This window comes from Felis catus, chromosome D3 (genome assembly GCF_018350175.1).
Source record: "Felis catus isolate Fca126 chromosome D3, F.catus_Fca126_mat1.0, whole genome shotgun sequence".
Taxonomy (NCBI): Eukaryota; Metazoa; Chordata; class Mammalia; order Carnivora; family Felidae; genus Felis; species Felis catus.
This window is the reverse complement of record NC_058379.1, coordinates 81,249,086-81,270,659: the sequence shown is the minus strand read 5'-3', so window position 1 is coordinate 81,270,659 and position 21,574 is coordinate 81,249,086. Positions and strand designations below refer to the sequence as shown.

The window sequence follows — 21,574 nt, the reverse complement described above, 5'->3', positions numbered from 1 at the left end:
GGTCATGAGTTTGAGTCCCATATCAGTCTCTCTGCCTCCAGTGTGGACGGATTCCACTTCAAACCCGCTATCCCCCTCTCTTTCTGCCCTTCCCCGCTCATGTGTGCGCATGCACACACTCTCTCTCTCTCTCTCTCTCTCTCTCTCTCTAAAAATAAAACATTAAAAAAAAGAAAATCAGAGAATATTTTGAACTGAATAATAATGGAAATACAATGAAAAATTGTGAGATGGAGTTAAAGTCATACCTAGAGGGAAAGCAATTGTCTTAAATGCATACATTAAAAGAATGTCTGAAAATCAACTGTTCATCTCAAGAAAATTACAGAAAGAGTAGTAATTTAATACCAAGATAGTAAAAAGAAGGAAATAAATGATAATCATAAATATTCATGTAATAAAAAAACTACAATAGGGAACACACAAGTTGATTCTTCGAAACGACTAAAACATTACCAATCCTTAACAAGTCTAATTAGGAAAAAAGAAAAAATGCACAATTCATGTTTCCAGAAATAAAAAAAAGAGAAAACATTATATAACCAAAAGACATTAAGAAGGTAATACAACTTTATTATGAGCAATTTTATGCTAATACATTTGAAAATTCAGATAAAATGGCTGTATCCCTTGAGAAAAAAATTCAAAAACGTACACAAGAAGAAACAGAAAATATAAGTAGGTCTCTATTTATTAGAGGAATCAAATCTCTAATCAAAATCTTCCCACATAGAAAACACCAGGCACAGAGGGCTCACCTTGGAATTTATGTAAGATTGTTTATGTAAGATTGGCGTGAATTCTTCCAAATATTTGAAGGAGAAAAATTCACACCAATCTTGCATAAACTCTCTTTTGGAAATTAGAAAAAGGGGAGAAACACTGCCAACTGGTTTCATAAAGTGAGTATAACCTGGATACCTGAACTGACAAGAATATTTGAATAAATAAAAACTAAGGTCAAATTCTTTCATGAACACAGGTGCAAAACCTCTAAAGAAAATATTAGGAAATCAAATCTGGTGATATGCAAAAAGCATAACATACCATGATCATGTTTTGTTTATCCTAGGACAAAAAGGTTGGTTTAACATTAAAAATCAAGGTAGTTCCCTAAATTAGTATACTAAAGAAGAAAAATCACAGCTAAATAGATACAGAGAAGGCTTCAATATGATATGGTTAGTATCTATGCCTAAAATTCTTAGTAAACCAGAAATAGAAATTTCTTTAATCTGAAAAAATGCATTCATAAAAATACAGCAACAAACATTATGCTTAAATACATACTATTAAAACCATTCAGAAACAAGATATAAATCCAGAAACAAGACACAACGTAAGGATGCCCAATATCAGTACCTCTATTCAGCGGAAGGTCCTAGCCAATACGAAAAGAAAAGCAGCAAGGAAGGCTGAAGAGGAAATGACTGTATTTATAGAAAATCTAAAATAATATAAGAGCAAAGTAGAGTTATGAGAACTCAGCAATCTTAATATATGACAGCCAGTTATACACTCCTACGTCAACAACAAATAAAATTTGGAATAACTGATACTAGTAAAGATTCAGTAAACACCTCAAATATCTGAAAACCATTTGTCAAATGACATTAACATAGAAAAATACAAAATGCTAATGAAAGACATTAAAGAGGACCTAAATAGAGATAAACTTCATGGAAGTGGATTGGAAGCTGAATATTATAAAGATGCCCGTTCTTCTCCAACTCTATAGACTCCATATCGCTCCAACTAAAATTTCAACCAGAATATTGACAAAAATTGACAAGGTGATTTTAAAATGTACATGGATTCCACTGATGAGTGAAATCATATGGCATCTGCTCTCAGGCTGACTTATTTCACTTAGCATAACACCCTCTAGATCCATCCATGTTGTCTCACGTGGCATGATCTCATCCTTCTTTATGACTGCATAAGAAAAACAACAAATGGGGGCATCTGGGTGGTTCAGCGCAGGTCATGATCTCACCATTCATGGGTTCAAGCCCCGCGTCAGGCTCTGCACTGGCAGTGTGGAGCTGTTTGGGATTCTCTCTCTACCTCTCTCTCTGCCCCTCCCTTGCTTGCTTGTGCTCTCTCTCTTTCTCTCTCTCTCTCTCTCAAAATAAATAAGTAAACTTAAAAAAATGAATAAACAAAGAGCAGAATCAGACCTAGAAATACAAAGAACAAAGTAATAATTGCCAGAGGGGAGGGGGTTGAGGGTTGGCCAGAATGGGTGAAGAGGAAAGGGAGATACTGGCTTCCAGTTATAGAATGAGTAAGTCAAGGGAACAAAAAACACAGCATAAGAAATATAGTCAGGGATACTGTAATAGTGATGTGTTGGGACACATGGAGCTACACCTGCGGTGAACACAGCATAATGTACAGACTGAATCACTATGTGGTACACTTGCAACTAATGCTACCAGCGTGCATCAACTATACTCAAATGAAAATAAATAAAATGTATGTGTAACGCAAAAGATCAAGTTAAATCAAGGCTCTTTGGAGAGGATCAACAATGGACTTAGACTTCCAGCTATCAAGACATATTATAAAGCTACTATAATTGTGGTATTTTCATGAGAATAAATAAATAGACAAATGGAGCCCACTGAAGAACCCAGAAACAGACTCACAGATATGATCATCCAGCTTATGAAAAAATGTACGTTGGAGTGTAATGGTGACAGGATCCTTTTCCCAATAAACAGTGGTATGTCAAGTAGATGTCCGTGTGGAGTGGAATGAACTTTTAAATGAATCTTGACTGTAGTGAAACAGTAAAGCTTCTAGCGGACAGCACAAAAATATTTTCATGAGCTAGGAGTAGGCAAAAGATTTATTGAAAAGTATGCCAAGGTACTGACTATAAAAGAAAGGATTGATAAATTTTGCTCCTTTGAAATTGAGAACTTCTATTCATCAAAGGCACCATTAAGGGAAGGAAAAGACAAGATACAAAATGGTAGAAATTACTTGCAACATACATATTCAGTATATGCAAAGAATTCCCTAAAAATGTGTAAGAAAAAAACCAGACAAATCATCCTGATGTACGGACAGAATATTTAAACAGGCACTTTACAAAGGAAGATACGAAGTGTATAAAAATGTTCAATGATATAATTCAAAAAGGAAATGCAGATTAAAACTAAACTCACTACAATGGCTAAAGTTAGTAAGACTCACAGGTGTTGGCAAAGTTGAGGAACAAATAAAACTCTCATTCATTGCTTGGGCAAGTGCATTGGTAAACCACTTTAGAAAATTGTTTTGGGGGCACCTGGGTGGCTCAGTCAGTTAAGCGTCCGACTTCGGCTCAGGTCATGATCTCCCGGTCCGTGAGTTCGAGCCCCCCCCGTCGGGCTCTGTGCTGACAGCTCAGAGCCTGGAGCCTGTTTCAGATTCTGTGTCTCCCTTTCTCTCTGCCCCTCCCCTGTTCATGCTCTGTCTCTCTCTGTCTCAAAAATAAATAAAAACGTTAAAAAAAAATTTAAAAAAAAAGAATACTGTTTTGTATCTATTAAAATTAAATATACACATACCTTATATGGTCAGCAATTTCATTTCCAGGTATCCATCCAACAAAATCACATACAGTATATGTACCAAAAGAAGTGAATCAAAATGCTGATAGCAGTGCTGTTCATAATAGACCCAAACTAAAAATGTTCCGAGTGTTCATTAAGACTCAGTAGACTGGATAAATATATTTAGGTATTTTCAGAGAACAAAGATAGACATCAATGAAAATGAGCAAACCATGCAACATGTAGTCACAGGGATGAATCTCACAAAATGTTGAGCTTAAAAAACCCTAAGCACATGCTTTACGATTCCAGTTAACATGAAATTTAAAAATAGGCAGAACTAATATATAGTAAAAGGAGTCAGAGAAGTCTTAATGTTTGGCAATAGGGTGGGTTCGTTTCTGGGAGGAAACACGAGAGTGGCCTTGGAGTGTGCCCTTCCTGGTAACTAATGTTTTATTTCTCTGACCTGCTAAAGGTAGACGGGGGTTACCTGAGAGCATTTGCTTTTGTGATAATTTCTGCTTTGTGATAATTCATTGAACAGCACACATATACCGTATATATTTCTATAAGTATATATATATATATATATATATATATATATATATACTGAAATAATATATATTTCAGTCAAAAAAAATATTTTAAAAATCAAGATGAGGGGCACCTGGGTGGCCCAGTCAGTTAAGCGTCTGACTCTTGATTTCAGCTGAGGTCATGATCCCAGGGTCTTAGGATCAAGCCCCGCATCATCTACCCCACTGAGCATGGAGATTAAGATTCATTCTCTCTCTCTCTCTCTCTCTCTCTCTCTCTCTGCTCCCCCAAACTTCCCCCACTTGCACTCTCTCAAAATAAAATAAAATAAAATAAAATTAAATTAAATTAAATTAAATTAAATTAAATAAAAATCCAGACGTAAGAAACATACTGACCAACTGCAATGTATAAATGTTACCTGAGTCCTGATTCACACAAAACCGAGACAATTGGGGAAATACAAAAACTCGCTGCATATTTGTTAATATAAACGGTTATTTTTAACTTCCTATATGTAATAATGGTGCCGTGGTATTTTCTTTTAAATAATTTATATTTTTGAGAGACACAACCTGAAAAAAGATATCTGGGCTTTGTCATGGAAGAGGCAGTGAGGGAAGAGTGAGAGTACAGATAGAGAATTGGCCTTAAGTAATAAATCTTGCAGCTGAGAGGTAAATAAGGATTCACTATATTATTCTCTCTCTTTATTCTTTAAATCTTTCCTTAACTAGATGTTTTTACATAATCAAATGAACACATCTTTAAATCTAAATATTTAATCTGCCATTTTTTAAAGAAGTATTTGACAACTGCAAGATTTATTTTAAAATCACGAAAGGTGGATTTCAATTTAATTAAATTTAATTGCAGAATGTACAACCCTTCTATAAAGTAGAAATACTGTTCTTCTCATTCTCAGAATCACCTGGCTTAGCTCACAATCAGGACAAACGACTGTAAAGAATATTCCAAAATACCCCTTCTTGTCCTCCATTGTTGATCTGTCTATGTTAGGTCCTGGATGTCACCCAGCTTCTTGTTAGCACTGACTCAGGGAGTTTATCAAAACAGTGCAATTAAAGTTTGAAGACACCCGTGGGACTTATTCTTACCATTAGTTTTACTTTCAACCCAAGCATTAATAGTTTTCCTCGTTTCTTCTGGAGACCGTTCAAAATCAACAGTTTGCGGCGTGGTTTGATACAGTTTCTCAGAACAGTTTAGATATTGCTGTAAAAAGAAAGGACAATAGCACAACACAAAAACAGTACAAGGCAAGCAAAAGCCTACAGCTCTATGTGTTCTAAAAATCACAACACAGACGGGTACCTGGGTGGCTCAGTCGGTTAAGCATCCAACTCTTGATTTTGGCTCAGGTCATGATCCCATGGTTCATGAGTTTGACCCCCAAGTCTTGGGCTCTGAGCTGACAGCGTGGAGCCTGCTTGGGATTCTCTCTCTCCCTCTCTCTCCGTGCCCCCCCTGCTCATGCACACTCTCTCTCAAAATAAAAAAAAATGAAACTTAAAAAAAAAATAAGTAAAATAAAATCGCAACACAGAGACAAAAGCAGCTCGTGTTTTTATGTCTGAAAGGAAGCCGAATCCATGTATACTTATTCTTTCATTTTTTTTTATGTTTATTCATTTCTGAAAGACAGAGAAAGACAGAGCACAAGCAGGGGTGGGGCAGAGAGAGAGAGGGACACAGAATCTGAAGCAGGCTCCAGGCTCCGAGCTGTCAGCACGAAGCCTGACACGGGGCTCGAACTCACGAGCCATGAGATCATGACCTGAGCCGAAGCGGGACGCTCAACCGACTGAGCCACCCAGGCGCCCCCATGTATACTTATTCTTAATAAAGCAAATGGATTTAAACAAATCAAACAGCTTTCCAAAAGGAATGTTCAGAAGTGTTTGGTTATCTCTTCTGCCCTATCATTGGCATTCTTTGTTCTAAAATGCTCAAAGCAAAATGGCAAGATACAATTTACTCTCACTGCTCTGTCCTCTCAAACAGACAAATGGGAGTCACTGCCCTACGTTCTAGATGGGAAAACTGAGGACTAGAGTGACGAAGTGATTCAGGACCGGGGTGATTACATTTTGCTTGTTGGAGGCCTAATAGAGGGCTTGGTCTCCCCCTGGAATTTGTATCAACCTCCCTAAAAGCCACTATAATTAAAATGGTAATAATATTCTCTGGTGGACATAATTGACATTTTTTCAACTTTATGTAAAATGTGAACAAAAATAACTTAAGGAATTCACTATTTTACTCACCTATACTAGTAATCCAAGTAAAAATAGTCTGCAAAATCAGTATAAAGAACCTAGCCCTCTCTTTTAACCAAGTTCCCAAGCTGGCCCCAATATGACATTCTGGACCCACCACTGATTACCACCCATGCATGGCCCTTGATTTCTAGAACTGGGAACTTTCCACTGCCTCACTGCCAAGGCAGCAGTCAAATCTACATCGACTCAAACGAAATTGCCTGCTGTTCCATTCTTGAGACCTTGGGGACATACCTCTATGGTATGTTCATAGCAGGACCCAAGGCCCCACCATGAACTGAGCAGGATGATACAAGACTCAGAAATATGGCAGGTATGAAAGTGGCTGCCTGGGGTGTGGCTTGCCATTTGCTTAACTGGGTTCTCTTGTGCCTAAATCCATTATAGAACAAAAGGAAGCTTGCTAAGAGCAAACTCTGGGCCTCGGGATGACTCTTGCCCTGAGCTGGTCCAACTGTGGCTAGAACATGCTTAAGTGATTGTCCTTAATCCATGAGATGAAAGTTTTTCCAGACAGAATCCTGGGATAATAATATCTCATGCATGATACAGATCATGACAATCTGCACGACACTAATGAGGAGCTTCACATTTCAGGAACAGATGCATTCGTCATTATCCCAAATCAACATTTCTCTACTACCTACGTCCAGATCACTGTTTGGGGAAGACACGGGGCAGGAGACAGAGTATTCCAACTTTAGGGACCATGACTGCTAATCCCCACCACATCAGCAGGCACTCCATAAAAGAGTCACCGTAAGCTTTTAGGACAGTAGGAAACAGCACTTCTGAAACAGGTCCACACCCCAGGATGGACCACCCCAAGTTGCAAAAATTCTGACAATCAACTGTTAAGACACAGACTACATTACCAGACAAGAGGAGAACATTAGAAATTCAGGACTTCATTCTGCTTCCCCAGGCCAGCATTTAAATAAAACTGGTCAAATAAAAGCTATGTCGCTGAGGCTAGCATTTCACCTTAATCACATCAGGATAACACAGCAATTAAAACAGGAAGATAGATTTGGATAGGGGTCGCACTCAGGCTTTGCCACTTAATTATCTCGGCTCTTTTTGTCAACTTGACTTTTCAGAATCCGCCTCACAATTGTAGAATTAATGGCAATTTTGTACTTATATTAGGACTATGTAGCAGTTAATGTGATAAGACCTACAACGTATTAAGTCGAGTAAACAGCACATGGTAAACACTCAATAAAACTCCATATTACACTACTGTTGGGAAATGTTACAAATAGTGTTAGAATCTTGAAGGTAAAAGGGATTTAAGTCTAATTCTCTCATTTTAAAGATAAAGGTGACTTTCCCAAAGTCATGTGTCTCACAGGGAACAGAATTCACATCTCTTGGCTCCCAGTCCAGTATGCTTCCCATTCTTAGTACTCTGCCATTAAAGACCTCTGAAGAAGGGGTGAGAAACGTATTTTGCTTTTTCATGATCCACAAGAGAATTCTTAACTACTTTGTTTTGTGCTTCATCCCTGACCTTGCTTCTTGGACAACTTTGGTGGTTTTTGCAAAAATAAAATTGTTATGTGATATTTCACAACTTTAAATGGGATTTTGATAAAACCATTTCACTGAAACTCTAAGTCAGCTCAAAATTTAACCTCTTACAGATGAATGCCATGTGGCTCTTCTCACTCTTCCCTTATTTTATGGTTTGAAACCTAGAGGATGCCAAGACAGCTGTGGGTCGCCATTCCAGACGGACTTACCTGATGGAACATCATCGCCTTTGTCCCGTAGAGTCTGTTGGCCATGCTGAGGGTATAGTTAGAGTCTGGCTGGTTAATTTGAGAGAATAAGACTCCAAACGCTGAATGAATCCTTCCAGCTTGGCTGCACTGAAGCACCAATAAACAAAGAATGGAGTATTAAGTTGCTTGATTTCTTGCCATTGGAGGGTTATAAATAATGTGGAAACAGTAAGTAGACAGCAAGGTGTTTGCCTCTGAATAAAAGGGTAGGGAATACTAACAAGCAAAGAGTTGGGGAGTTTAAAGCATGTTCCTTCTCTAGATTTCCTCCAGCACAACAATCTCAGCACTCGGTGACCTTAGTCACAAGTTGTGTGCAGAACTGTAAGCTATTGCAAAACACACAAGCACTTGTTGGCCCCTATGGTTAAATCCAAAAGCACAAGTTTTCATAAAGAGATCCTATTGGGGTCTTTAGGGTGACGATCCAAGTTTTGCTGCTGTCCCTGTACCTATAGAATCATCTCTGTCACGCTCCTTTCAACGTCTCCATTTTCTGTGTGACCATGGAACCAAACACTTTAGCCCTTTGCTGAACTGATCTCACTCACCCATCCAACCCATTCCCAGGAGCAATTCTGTTAGACCTACGGCTTTGAGGCATCTGCACTCAAGGACATTATTGGGGTCTACCCACATTCCCTGAAGCAAAGTTTCCCAAACTACGGACGTGCTTTAATCTCCTCACAACAAGTTGGGTTCTGTGAAGCAAGTATTTTTTGAACCTGTATGTATTTATGTGTTTTCTGAATCAATCACAATCAAACACATAACCATATCACGTGTGAGTTCTAATTTTGATGTCAACAGGAATTCTCCTACTAGAGAGAAGTGGGAATCACAGGCCCAGGCAGTGTGGGCTGGGCAACATCAGGCCCCGTTTTCCTGGGGTCTAACTATAAGGCAATGGGTCCTCTCTCAGTGACCCCACTGCAAAAATCTACTCCCTCATAGATGAGGCTGGCAGACTCAGTCCCATTTACGGCACAGTCCATGAAAGAACAGAAAGCTTGAGCAAGAATAACAATAAGACATATGATAAAAGCTGGGGGACTTTAATACTGTAATTATTTTCATTATGTTAACTGTATAGGCTGTAGCAATTACCAGGAAGACTAAAGGACTTGACCGACGGAGACAATGCTGCTGGGTCCTTTAGGGGCCAAAGAGGGGCTCTGCCACTCAACCCCTGTACTATTAGTCCTCGGTGCTCTTATGTTGAAGAGCATTTGATAGCTCAGTAGTGATACTATCATACCTTAGCTGAGGCCTTGAACTCTGGTTTTAAGGATTCTGCAATATGATTAAAGTGAAGCACCTAGGAAGGAAAAAGAGGAGTCAATTGATATCAAAAGCAACATACAGTCTATAAACGTGAATATTTACAAGTTATCTGTTTTTCCATTTCAGAAAATGACCAATGATAACAGCTAACATTTAGTGATGTCATCTTCCGGGTACCGAACTAAGCTTTGGCATATCTTACTGAATCCTCGCAAGAGCTTCGTAAGTAGATGCTATTATCCCCATTCACGTAGGGAAACCGAGATCAAGAGAGAGGTTCCCTGACAACTGTCTGTCCGTCTCCAGACAGTAATGAGGCTCCTCTGCCCCCTCCTACTGTTCTCAGGCCCTTCACTATGACAGTGACCCTCTAGGGTCATGTAAAACATTACATGGTGTCCCTTTACAATATCGACTTTAAGCCAAGAAAATCATGAAGGTGCATCAAAATATGGAGGAAAGAAATAAAGAACAAAACAATAATATGATGTGTAAGTATCCAAAGAGTTAAGTGATATTCATCTAGACTTTCCATAGCAATCAAAAATACATATAATGGAAAAATCACTATGTATCAAGTCACCCCTTTTCTCTTAGTCTGTTTCCCCGCGTGTAAAATAGGGATAATAATCCCTACCTACCACATAGGGCTGTTGTGAACGTCAAATGTACGAATGAATTATTTTTTTTACACTTGAGAGCTTTTAAAGTGTTATTAAGTTTTTCTATCGGTTGCAACCCTGGAGGGCAAGAATAGTATCACACATGTGTTCTCTGTCATATTTAAATCACTGAAAAAAAGTGAACTCCAAAAGTAAACTACAGAAGGGCATGCATGGGAACACCAATGGGAAGGAAGAGACTGTGTTGCATTTATTGTGTTATTTGCATTATAAGTATTGCATCATTTAACCATTATTCTAAGAAATACGATTTTCCCAAATGTGTTTCTTCAGTCACAAGATGGCAGAATTTCTTGGTATCAAGATGCGTGTGTCTGGCTGACCCAGACGGGTGCACAGAACACGTGAAAGGTCTGTGGAAATCTCTGCTGTGTTCCATACCTTCTCCATCTGCCCTGCACTGTTTCCTCTGGCCCCAAGGAGAACCATACTTAGAGCATAAAGCAGACTCAGTGGTGAAAAGAAGATGTTTTCTCCTACGTTGTGCCTGTTCAGCTCTTTGAACACATCAAGGCAAAAGTCAACGTTTGCTGTGCTGAGAGGATCCATTTTATGCCAAGCACTACCTGAGAACACATGGAGGGAAAAAAATCTCAGAATATTACTTGGAAGTACAGGTAATACATAGAGTTCGGTTATTAAATTTCACGAATTTATGAGTCTGAGCACACTGCTTCGTGAAGAATTACATACTCACTAATGAATAGAAGTCACTAATGAATAGAAATCACTAATGAATAGAACATTTAGTGTTCCTTTCAACCAGTGGTTCAAAGCTGTCTCACTCTCATTTGTGAACATTTAAAAGTAATTGTTCTGCGGCAGAAGAGCAGAAGGAATTAGGTCTTCATGCTCTTAATGTCCATGCTACAAGATCCTCCTCATCCTGGAATTTGTACAGAGAAATTCTCTAGCTACACAAGTTCGGCCAAACAAGTTGCTTTACCACTAGACTGCACACCTTCACAGCCTCACAGGAGAACACTTTTCTCTTTCCAGATACCTTCAAGTTCTCCCCAGATAGCACTGTAAAAACATTAACTACCTGCTGCTCATCCCTTCCTTTCCTTTCCTTTCCTTTCCTTTCCTTTCCTTTCCTTTCCTTTCCTTTCCTTTCCTTTCCTTCCTCTTCCCTCCCCTCCCCTCCCCTTCCCTTCCTCTGTGTTAAGAGGACACAGATTTCATGAATCCACTTTCATTAACCATGTACTTCAGAGAAGGCTTCAGGATCTCCATACCCCAGGGGCCAGCCTTGACTGGCCTAAGCCAAGTGAGGTAATTCTGTCTCCTGCAACAGTGACTAATTGGGTACCAACTTTGAGTTATATTCTGAGGGTCCGATGTACAGCATGGTGACTCTAGTTAATAATACAGTATCGTATAGTTAGTTGAAAGTTGCTGAGAGTAGATCTTAAGCATTCGTGCACACACACACAGGAAGTTAACTGTGTCAGGGGTTGGATGTGATCCTGGGAATCATTCCACGGTGTTTATGAATATGAAATCATCACATTGTACCTTTTAAATATATACTATTATATTTGGCAGTTATTGCTCAGTCAAGTTTGGGGGGAAACAAATAAAATTTTAATGATCAGAAGGTGCCATGATTCTTGCCAATAAGGACAAAAAGTCATTGCTGGGCTTCTAGAAGAGGCTTCCCTCTGATAAAAAAAAGAGAGAGAGAGAGAGAGAGAGAGAGAGAGAGAGAGAGAGAGACTCACAAGAGGAAGACATCCCTCTTCTTCCTCTTGTTTTGTCTTCATGTGACTACTATCACAGCAGCGACTGTGTGACCGGGATGTGGCCAGCCCAAGAGGATAAGCCAGACGTCGGAGAGGAAAGGTGGACAGAACCTGAGTCCTTGTTGATGCACCATTAAGTGGATGGATTAATCTACCCTGGATCTGTCCTACCTTGGGATTTCTCATCATGTAGGATGATGTTTCCTTATATTTTAACTCATTTTGGTTGAGTCTTCTGTTACTTGCAACAAAAAGCACCCCAGCCTCCCCAGGGATTTCTTCCTACCCCCTTGTCCGCTAGGACGCATTAGCCCACCTGCCTCACATTCACACATTTCTAGCACAGCTACATCTTTCTCCCTTATTTAGTTCCCCAGCGATCTACAACTACTTTGTTCTTCTTCCTCTCATCTTCTAGATTACAGCTTCGCCCTCATGTAGAATTCAAGTCTGGGCCTATATTCTGTAGGCCATTATGACAGGTGACCAGTCCACTGCCTCCGCCCGGGTATGTTTATTTTAGTTACTAACCTGCCTTGTTTTCAGTATATATCTGAGTTGAGCTCACTGGAAGTGTGTTCTCTGGGGCGTGACTCTGTTGGCTACTGATGTAGGCATTCGTGTCATACCTCTCACTAAAACATAGTTCTCTGTGCCTTTAGAGCCAAAGGAAGCTAAGCTGATGGTGAATGCCTCAGAACTGGAGCTGGGAGGAGGGTGCACAGCTCAGCGCTTCTCAGGCAGAGACAGCTGAAAGGAAACGTGTCGCTTGTAGACTTTCAAAATAATGACCCACCAAATTTATATGGCAAAAATGGTGATGACACATCCCTGTAATTAAAACTGGTTGTCCTAAAATAATCATTAAGAACTAAGTGCTATGTATTTGAATCATCAGACCACCCAAGATAGTACAATAGAGCCTAGCAGTTATATTATAACAAGCCTGGACTGTATTTTTCTTTGCTTTGGACAATTTTTTTTAAAGGTATAACACAAAGGTTTTGCTAATCTTATTTAATGAAAATACCAGCACGTGCCTTTAACAGGATACTGTTCTTCAAGTTAGTTTTAATACAGCTCTCTGTAGCTGGTCTAATAACAACAATATTATTGCTGTTATTCCAGAGCGACATTGATAGAGCTTGAAAGCTCTTTATTTCACTACCTTAATAATGAAACCAGTTTTGGTTCAATAATGAGGCATGTCCAAGGCAGATGCTCTTTACACTGCCTTCTGCGTTTCGGTAAATGGGGTTAGCTGATGGAATCAGGTTCTAGAATGAAATTTCAGATTTCAGATTTATAAGTGAATGTAAATGTATTCTTCTTATATCTACATCATCGTATTGTCATTATTAAAAACCTGCCTACATATTAGAGTGAACAGTAGCCCTACAGTTATGGGGGCGCCTAGCAAAAGAGTCTGGAATATACTGATAGACCACCTGTATGAGCCACCTACTTTTATATTACTAATCTGTTGGTTTCTTTCTCTTTTTTCAACCACAAGCACAGAAAGCAGAAGTAATCACACCCCTCAGTTCTTGGCACAGCCATCATTGGGCCATAATTCTCTTCTTTGCTAACTGACTTCAACCCAATTCATTTTCTTTCTCTTCCATGCCTGCAGACAACACTTATCGTTCGTTTAAAGCATATTCTTATACCTACATGTGTCCTTAAAAAATATTTGTTTCTTTATGTGGCTTTTCATTTTCATAAATGAGCTTATATCAAGTAATTTCTTTTTCATTGAGTACTTTTTTAAGACTCATCCATGTCACTCTGGAAACATCACCTGTTAACTTGCAAGTACTGTGCTTTTGTGCCTTTGCATTTTGCCAATCCATTCCCCAGTGACAGATGCCCAGACGGCCTCCTCCTCACATCGTCACCAGCAGTGCCGTGACGGGCATCCTCACACAGACCCCCTGATGCTCCCGTGTGAGATCTCTTCACAAAGGAAAGGACAGGTTACCCCAGTTTTGCAGACAAGGCGGTGAGGGGTTGAGAAATTCACCTGGCATACGTGGGGTGGCCATGACATGAACGCAAGTCCATGTCTTCCGAAACCGCTGCTCATTCCACTTGCCACTGGACACATTCAGATAAGCTTTTATTTGAGGTAACATGATTTTACTTTTGTGGCACTGTGACTATTATCCCTAATTGATAAGGACAGTATCTTACCAGAAAAATTAAGACATTTTGTCCAAGATATAAGGCATTAATAGGCTTAATCTGTTCACGAATGGTTACTAAATATAGTATTATTTGCCTTACTTCACAGTGAGATCTTCTAGCTCTCCAAGCATTTGGTTCACAATACCAAGAAGAGAAACATTAGGCTTAGGTTTTTCAACAATTACTGGGAATACATAATTCTAATTAATTCACGAACTTTGGCATTTGACACGTCTATTTGCAGGATAGAGTTTTCACTATCGTTAACCTAGCTCTTAAGATCTCTCTTTTCATCATTCACTTTCCAAGGCCCCACTCTTCTTAGTACAACAGAGTGTCCATACTAATCTTAAATTCAACAGATTTTATGCAGTAACCTTGACTGACAATTTCCCCTACATCTGAGTAATCGTCTTTGGAAAACACTGAGACACAAATATGTGGTAAATTCGCCGATTCTTGTTAACTGAGTAACTTCCTCACTAGATTTAGCGTTCTTTGAGGGCAGGGAAAATCTACTGGTGAAATTATCAGTGTCTTGCACAACCACCCAATCACCAACACATATTAGAGAAGTCAACATTATAAACAGTTTACAGTTTCTGGTCTAATTAATATTATGCAGTCAGTTGCCGAAAAGAGGATGCCATGAGGGACAGAAGTCCCAAGGCACGCAGAATCCTACCAAAGATGCATACACCCCAGAGAAGGTTCCACCCAGGAGATGAGGGAGAGCTGACGTGCCCCTAGAAGTAGAAGGACTTTGAATTGAGCTCCCAAAGAAGGAAGGAATTGCAGAAAATTCCTTGTAGTGTATCGTCTTGCCTGCTTTTAGACTGAAAAAACCCCTCCCAAGCAAAAGGAATAGGTCACCTGGAGGCTGCCGTGGGAGAAAATCAAGAAAAAGATGCCTGAAACTGCAGCCCTTCTAGGTTAAGAAGGGGGATGTTTAGGAAAAAAATACAAAACTATTCAGGAAACGCGAAGAGAGGACATGTCTTAGAGGGGGATGTTGGCAATAAAGTACTGAAAGAGGACACAGCACTGGAAGGCATTCTTCCCAGGACATCAAGTTATTGATAAGGCCAGCCCAGTGCAGTTAAGATCTTCTAAAGAACCAAGAAGAGTTTTGCTACACAGAGGCCACGGCCATGTGTAACCAGCTCCGTTCCGGATAAGGGTTATTGGTAAGTAGAAAGTATCAACAGAGTTCTATTTTGCTAAACAAATCAGAGGTTGGAAATTAAGTCAGCCTGCCTCCAGGATTTTAAAAATGCACACCATCCACGTTAATGTATTAACAAGCATGATAATGTACTCATCAAGGGATCAGCAAAAGGCACGCTCAAAGAATAATCTTCGCCCTCGTGTGGCTCATTACACACCTGTCCAAACGTCCTGTTTTACTGCTCTTATCTGTTCGGGTCTGGCAACAAGCGCAGCTGAAACACTGAAGCACAGAAATACTTCTCTTTACCTTTGCTGCTTTCCCGGGTGAAGCGGACAATTTGGCAGGTGAGATTGGAGCTGTGTCCCTGACGAGGAAATATAAAGCCTTCACTTTTTGCCCCTCCCTTTCCATTGTGTCCTTAGTGATTCAGCTCCACATCCGCCTGGCAGAAAGCACAGCCCTGGGAAGGAAGTCCCTCTAGAGGCCACCCGGAGCTGCCTTGCATCTAGGAGACTCTCAGGACGGCCAGTGCTTTCTGGAGAAGTGTGCAGTGCTTACCCGCCTTCTGCCCTGCTAAGGAGGAAACATTTGCAAGCCTAATCTCTGTTCGAGAAAATAAGCTGTCTTTCTAAAAGGAGTACCTGGAACATACTCAAGTGGGCAGGGCCGTGTTCAAAATTCCAAAGACTGCTGTTTCCGTGTGCATGGCACAGAGCAATTCAAAAAGAAAGCTCTCAGCTGTGGCAGAAAGATTCCAGCCATGATGGCTGCTTCCTGGCCTGAGGCCCATTCATCCCAAGATTTTCTGAGCTCTGTTGCGCGGAGTAGATGTTTTTGTGCGAAGCTTCTGCGATCTGCTGGCAGGTAATTCCTGTCCCACATAAAGGACATAAGAATGAGCTCAAGCAGGACTTACTCTGTGGTTTCAGTTTAAAAGCTTGGTAGGAACAACAAACCACCTCTACCTAAACTGAGTTCAGAGGTATGATTCAGCACCATGCAAGAAAGATTACAAATTAGGGGTAGAGATCAAAGCTGGAGACAAAAAAAAAGGGGGGGGGGCTATGCAGTAGTCGAGAATCAGCGCCAAGAGACAAGCCTAGCTTCCCAGAGGCTATTCTTGCCCATGTGATACAGAGCCTCCAGCCTCTCCGGGGGACTACCACTGTCCACATTTAAACTATGATGGCAGCCTGCACTGCACTTACGATAAGAGAAAGCCCTTTATGGCCAGTGATTTTTCTTTTCAACAGTATGCTCTCCCCTAGTCGAAACTCAACCATTCTAAAAGACATTAAGAGCCAGAAGAGTGAGATGTAAAATTGTGGCCCCAATAGCCACCAGGCCCAGAAGATTCTCATAGAAATAAGTGTATACAACGAACCCTACAGAACTAAAAAGAGTCCTAGATCTGTCCAGTCTTTTTTGCCCAGGGCAAGTGTTTTCTGTCATGAGCCCATTCTGCCTGGGGGTTTCCATCCACTTGGAAGCCTCGTGTCCATGGATAGCACTCACCTTCCACCCCTTCAGCTTGTCTCATCTCCCTGCAGATCTAATAAGGAAAAGGCTGATTTGCTTAGCTTTCTTGCTATCTAAGAATTGAGCTGGTCAAAGATCTTTTCCATCCTCGGTCTAGACAGAACCCCTGTTATTTTCCGCTAGAGAACAAGTTCTTGCACTCCATTTGATATTTTTTCTTCCAGGTGGAAGGATACTCATTAACATAACACTTTGTCCCTCTTTACTCTCTCACCCACTCCTCCTTCCCCAGTGTCCCAGGCTGGATTCCCCAAAAACAGAGCCTTAGACAAAGTCTTGCTTGCCTGGAATTCAGGAATGATCTCAAGGAATAGAAGAGAAAGAAGGGGTCCAGGAAAAGACAAAAAGCTAATACGATGATCGCTGTAAGGTGGCCAGATACCTGATCCCATGGACCTTCAAAGGAACCTTATAAAATGTATCTCAGAACTGTCCACATAGAGGAAAAGTGAGGGAAGCATTTATCCCCACTGGTCAAAAGTGACCCCGAGGGCATTAACTCAGGTTGTACTTGTACGCATGTCAAGCGTGTACATCCCACACCAGGGCATCAAGAAAAGCGGCGGAGCCGGAAGCAACATGTGAGCGGAGATGTTATCAGGTTGCAACGCATGAAGATATTGAAAGCATGTGCACAACCCATAGCCTCCCAAGCAGCTAGATTAGGTGGGTGACAGAATGTCCAGTGGCTCAGAACAGCTGTCCCACCCCTCTAAGCCATGACCTTACCTGTAGGCAGATTTGGGAGAAAAGCTGCCAGTTTCCTTATGTGGGTGTTAGCTACCCAAAGGAAGTGCACAAAAGACTCTGGTCTCTTCGTCCTGCCCTAGGTTCTTCCTGGGGCAGGGCCCCACATTGAGGGTCCAGGAATTCCTATGACTAGGTTGTACATCTGTCTAATTCTGTGGACAACAATTTTTTTACTGTTTATTTATTTTTGAGAGAGAGAGAGAGAGAGAGAGAGAGAGAGAGAGAGAGAACGAGTGGGGGAGGGACAGACACACACAGAATCCAAAACAGACTCCAGGCTCTGAGCTGTCGGCACAGAGTCCAACGCGGGGCTTGAAATCATGAACAGTGAGGTGATGACCTGAGTCGAAGTTGGACACTTAACCTACTAAGTCACCCAGGTGTCCCTGTGGATGATAATTAGAATCCATTGCTGCCTCATACCTAATCCAGTCTTTCAACCTATCTGACCTGTCATAAATATTTTGTTCTCCATCTCCCTAATTCTTCACTTTTCTCTCAATATTTTTCAAGACGCAGGTGAGGTAAGAGTGTTATTTATTGGACCTCATAGCCTAGGACAGTTAGCATGGGCTAGAGACAGAGTACAGGCTGGATTTCTGTCCCCAGCTATTCCCTCCTCTTGGGCAGACCATCTTGATGATGGCCTCCATCAGGAGTTAAAGAAACATTTGGGGCGCCTGGGTGGCTCAGTCGGTTGAGCGTCTGACTTCATCTCAGGTCATGATCTCGCAGCTCGTGAGTTCGAGCCCTGCGTCGGGCTCTATGCTGACAGCTTGGAGCCTGGAGCCTGCTTCGGATTCTGTGCCTCCCTCTCTCTCTGCCCCTCCCCTGCTCACACTCTGTCTCTCTCTGTCCCTCAAAAATAAATGAACATTAAGAAAAATAAAAAAAAAAAAACAAGAAGTTAAAGAAAAATTTTAAGAAAGAACCCGGAGGCAACCAAGAGGGCATAAGTAATCTTAACAGAAATTGTTTTAATGGTGTTCTAAAGGAAGAATGTAGGCTGTAATGCATTGCAGAACATATTAGAAAAGAACACACCCTTGAAGGGAAGTTGTAACATAAGATAACGCTAGAGGAAGCAAAGTTGAAGAACTTTTATCTGTGACTTTATTGAGTTAGTTGTTCTTGGGAGCTTAGCATGGAAGAGAGGGTGAGGAGGAATTCAGGAGCACCTACTCTATGTGGGAGATAGAAAGGGATGGAGAAATGTTGACTTCTGGAATTTTCTTTTTTTTCCATTAAAATTTTTTTTCATTTGTAACCATTTATTTATGACTTCTGGAATTTTCATTTGCATTATGTCATCCCCCTTTGTAGGGTAGCCAAATTTAGCAAGTAATACTACAGGATGCCCAGTTATAGGAATAATTTTACACAAGTATACCCCAAATATTGTATGAAACAAATTTATACTATATATAGCACATTTCTACTAAAAAAAAAAGCATTATTTATCTGAAATTCAAATTTAACTGGGTGTTCTGTATTTTATCTGGCAACACCACTTCTTCGACATTTTCCTGAGAGACTACAGTAAATATATATATTTAATGGACATTTATTTGACCTAGACACAGAATTAGGAAAGGTCCACAAGGCAGCTTGATGCAGATTTGGTTACCAAATTTATGTACTGAAGAAAAGAAAAACAAATGGACAAGTGGCTATTGTTAAGAGAAAAGAGAGAAAAATTGATGAGAAAAACCACCCAAAGAGATATAATGTGGCAAGATGCTATGCGGATGGAAGAACCAACTCTACCCCAAAATGACAGATGGTCCTTCCCAACAAAAGAGTAGAGGAGAAAAAGATGGATACATATTTAAACAAATCTGCATATATGAGGGGTGCCTGGGTGGCTCAGTCGGTTGAGTGTCCGACTTCAGCTCAGGTCATGATCTCATAGTCTGTGAGTTCAAGCCCCGCGTCGGGTTCTGTGCTGACAGCTCAGAGCCTGGAGCCTGCTTCAGATTCTGTGTCTCCCTCTCTCTCTGCTCCTCTCCCACTCATGCTCTGTCTCTCTCTCTCTCCTTCAAAAATAAATAAAAACATTTAAAAATGTTTGCATATATGAGAGTTAAAAGTTTTGTCCAAATTGTTAATTCCTTATGGACAGAGACCACATTTTTGCCAAGTGCCTGACATTCAGTAAGCACTCAATCACCATTTGTTAAACTGAACTGCTCATCTCTTTATTGACAGGAGGGGAAAAGGATGTGTTTCACACAGAGATGGGGCAAGACGTGAAGGTTGGGAAAAGTGAAGGGCCTGATAAGACCTAAAAGACTTCACTGACTGTCACTTGGGGCTGGAACCACACGATTCATGATACAAAGTGACAGTGATGTGCTAACAGGTACATTTTGCTGCGGTTTGTACACTCCCAGACCCTTGGAATGTAATCACCCAGCCAATCTCCATCTTTTTTTTTTTTTTTTGCAAACATTTCAGTTTTCGGACAGAACATTTTCAAAAAACAGGACCTTCCAGTGAAACTAGAACTCCTACTTTCCCAGACATAAAGCTACTCTTTCAAAAGAAGTCAGGTCACGTGAAAACCAAGAGTTTGGAGAACAACACTTAGGGGACTTCCCTAGCTCTTGACAAAGACCTGGCTGCAACAAAATGGAAAGAGTGTGAGGCACCGACCCAAGAAAAATAATCAACACTGCTACTGTTTTATTTTCCACGAGGCACAGAAAGAGCTTTTCAACTACAACAAGCAACTCCAAGTACTAGAAAGGTGGGCCCTTCAGCCCTCGATAGGTCTCCATACTTTAGTCCGTATACTTGCGGTATTCTTCAGGTAAGTCAAGAGGAATTCACTACCTAAAACATAAACTAAAAAAAAAAAAAAAAAAAAAAAACCGGTCTCTCAAAAACTCTTACAAGTCTCATCAAAAGACCCTGGTAAGAAACTAGGCAAGTCACAGATCGGGGGGAAATACTGACAACACATACACCTGAAAAAGGATAGGTACTTAGAACACACAAACACCTACCAGCAAAAAAGTTAAAGACAAATAAATGGTCAAATATTTGCACACACACTTCACCGAAGAATACGTATGAATGGCCAACAAGCGCAGAACAAAGTGCTCAACATCATTAGTCATCAGAGAAATGCAAACTAAAACAAAAGACGTAACATTTCATAGCCGCTAGAATGAGTAAATAAAGAAGGCCGACCATCCCAAAGGTTGACGAGGAACTGGAGCAACCAGAACTCTCACACACCTGCTGGCGGGGATGTAAAATCGGACAGCCACTTTGGGAAAAGGGCCAGGTTCTTCAAAAGTTAAACGTGCACCTTCCCTGTGATCTAACAATTCCTCTTCAAAGTATTTATCCAAGAGAAATGAAAACGTATTTCCACCCCTAGCCTTGTACGAGAATGTTGACAGTGGCTTCAAACACAAGAGCTGAACACTAGATGTCCAACAAGAGAAAATATAAACAAACTATGACACGTCCATATACTGGATAACTACAAAGCATTGAGAAGAAACAAGTTACCAATACATACAATAACACTGAGTCGATGTAAAAAGCATTAATGCTGAGTGAAAGAAGTCAGACGAGGGGAACAGAAAAACTACGCAGGCATCTGGTAAGTACATACGGCTTAAAAAAAAAAAATCAAAACAGCGGTTGTTCCTCCTGGGGCAGGGTTAACTGGGAAGGGGCACACACCTCAGTGCAGGCATTCGTGAGTAAACTGACTGATTTTAACACTTCACTATATGTAAATGATACAGTAATAATAGTGTTCTATTTTAAATTAGATAATCTAATTTAACTTTTCCCAATATTTCCTTAATATTTTTTCCCAATATTTTCTTTTCCCAATATTTTCCCAATATTTTCTTTTTTCCAAAAATTTTTATAGTTTTACATTTTACATTTAAAGGTTAATTCTGAGGGGCGCCTGTGTGGCTCAGTCTTTTAAGCGTCAGACTTTGGCTCAGGTCAAGATCTCACGGTCTGTGAGTTCGAGCCCCGCGTTGGGCTCTGTGCTGACAGCTCAGAGCCTG

At 40.5% G+C, this 21,574-nt stretch overlaps 1 protein-coding gene across 4 annotated transcripts in view; it reads right to left on the bottom strand.

Annotated features, from left to right (window-relative positions):
* SERPINB11 (serpin family B member 11) overlaps positions 1-21,574 on the bottom strand; it is a 74,571-nt gene that overhangs the window by 7,871 nt on the left and 45,126 nt on the right. For 2 of the 4 annotated variants that reach the window (XM_023242077.2, XM_045041077.1), the window contains exons 2-5: positions 10,524-10,708; positions 9,434-9,493; positions 8,134-8,262; positions 5,204-5,321 (exon numbers count right to left, since the gene is read on the bottom strand). In XM_023242077.2, the coding sequence (XP_023097845.2) occupies positions 5,204-5,321; positions 8,134-8,262; positions 9,434-9,493; positions 10,524-10,708 (492 nt within the window). Of the gene's footprint in view, positions 1-5,203; positions 5,322-8,133; positions 8,263-9,433; positions 9,494-10,523; positions 10,709-15,459; positions 15,825-21,574 lie in introns of those variants that run through there. The other 2 variants (XM_006938963.5, XM_003995243.6) reach the window with 2 other exon arrangements.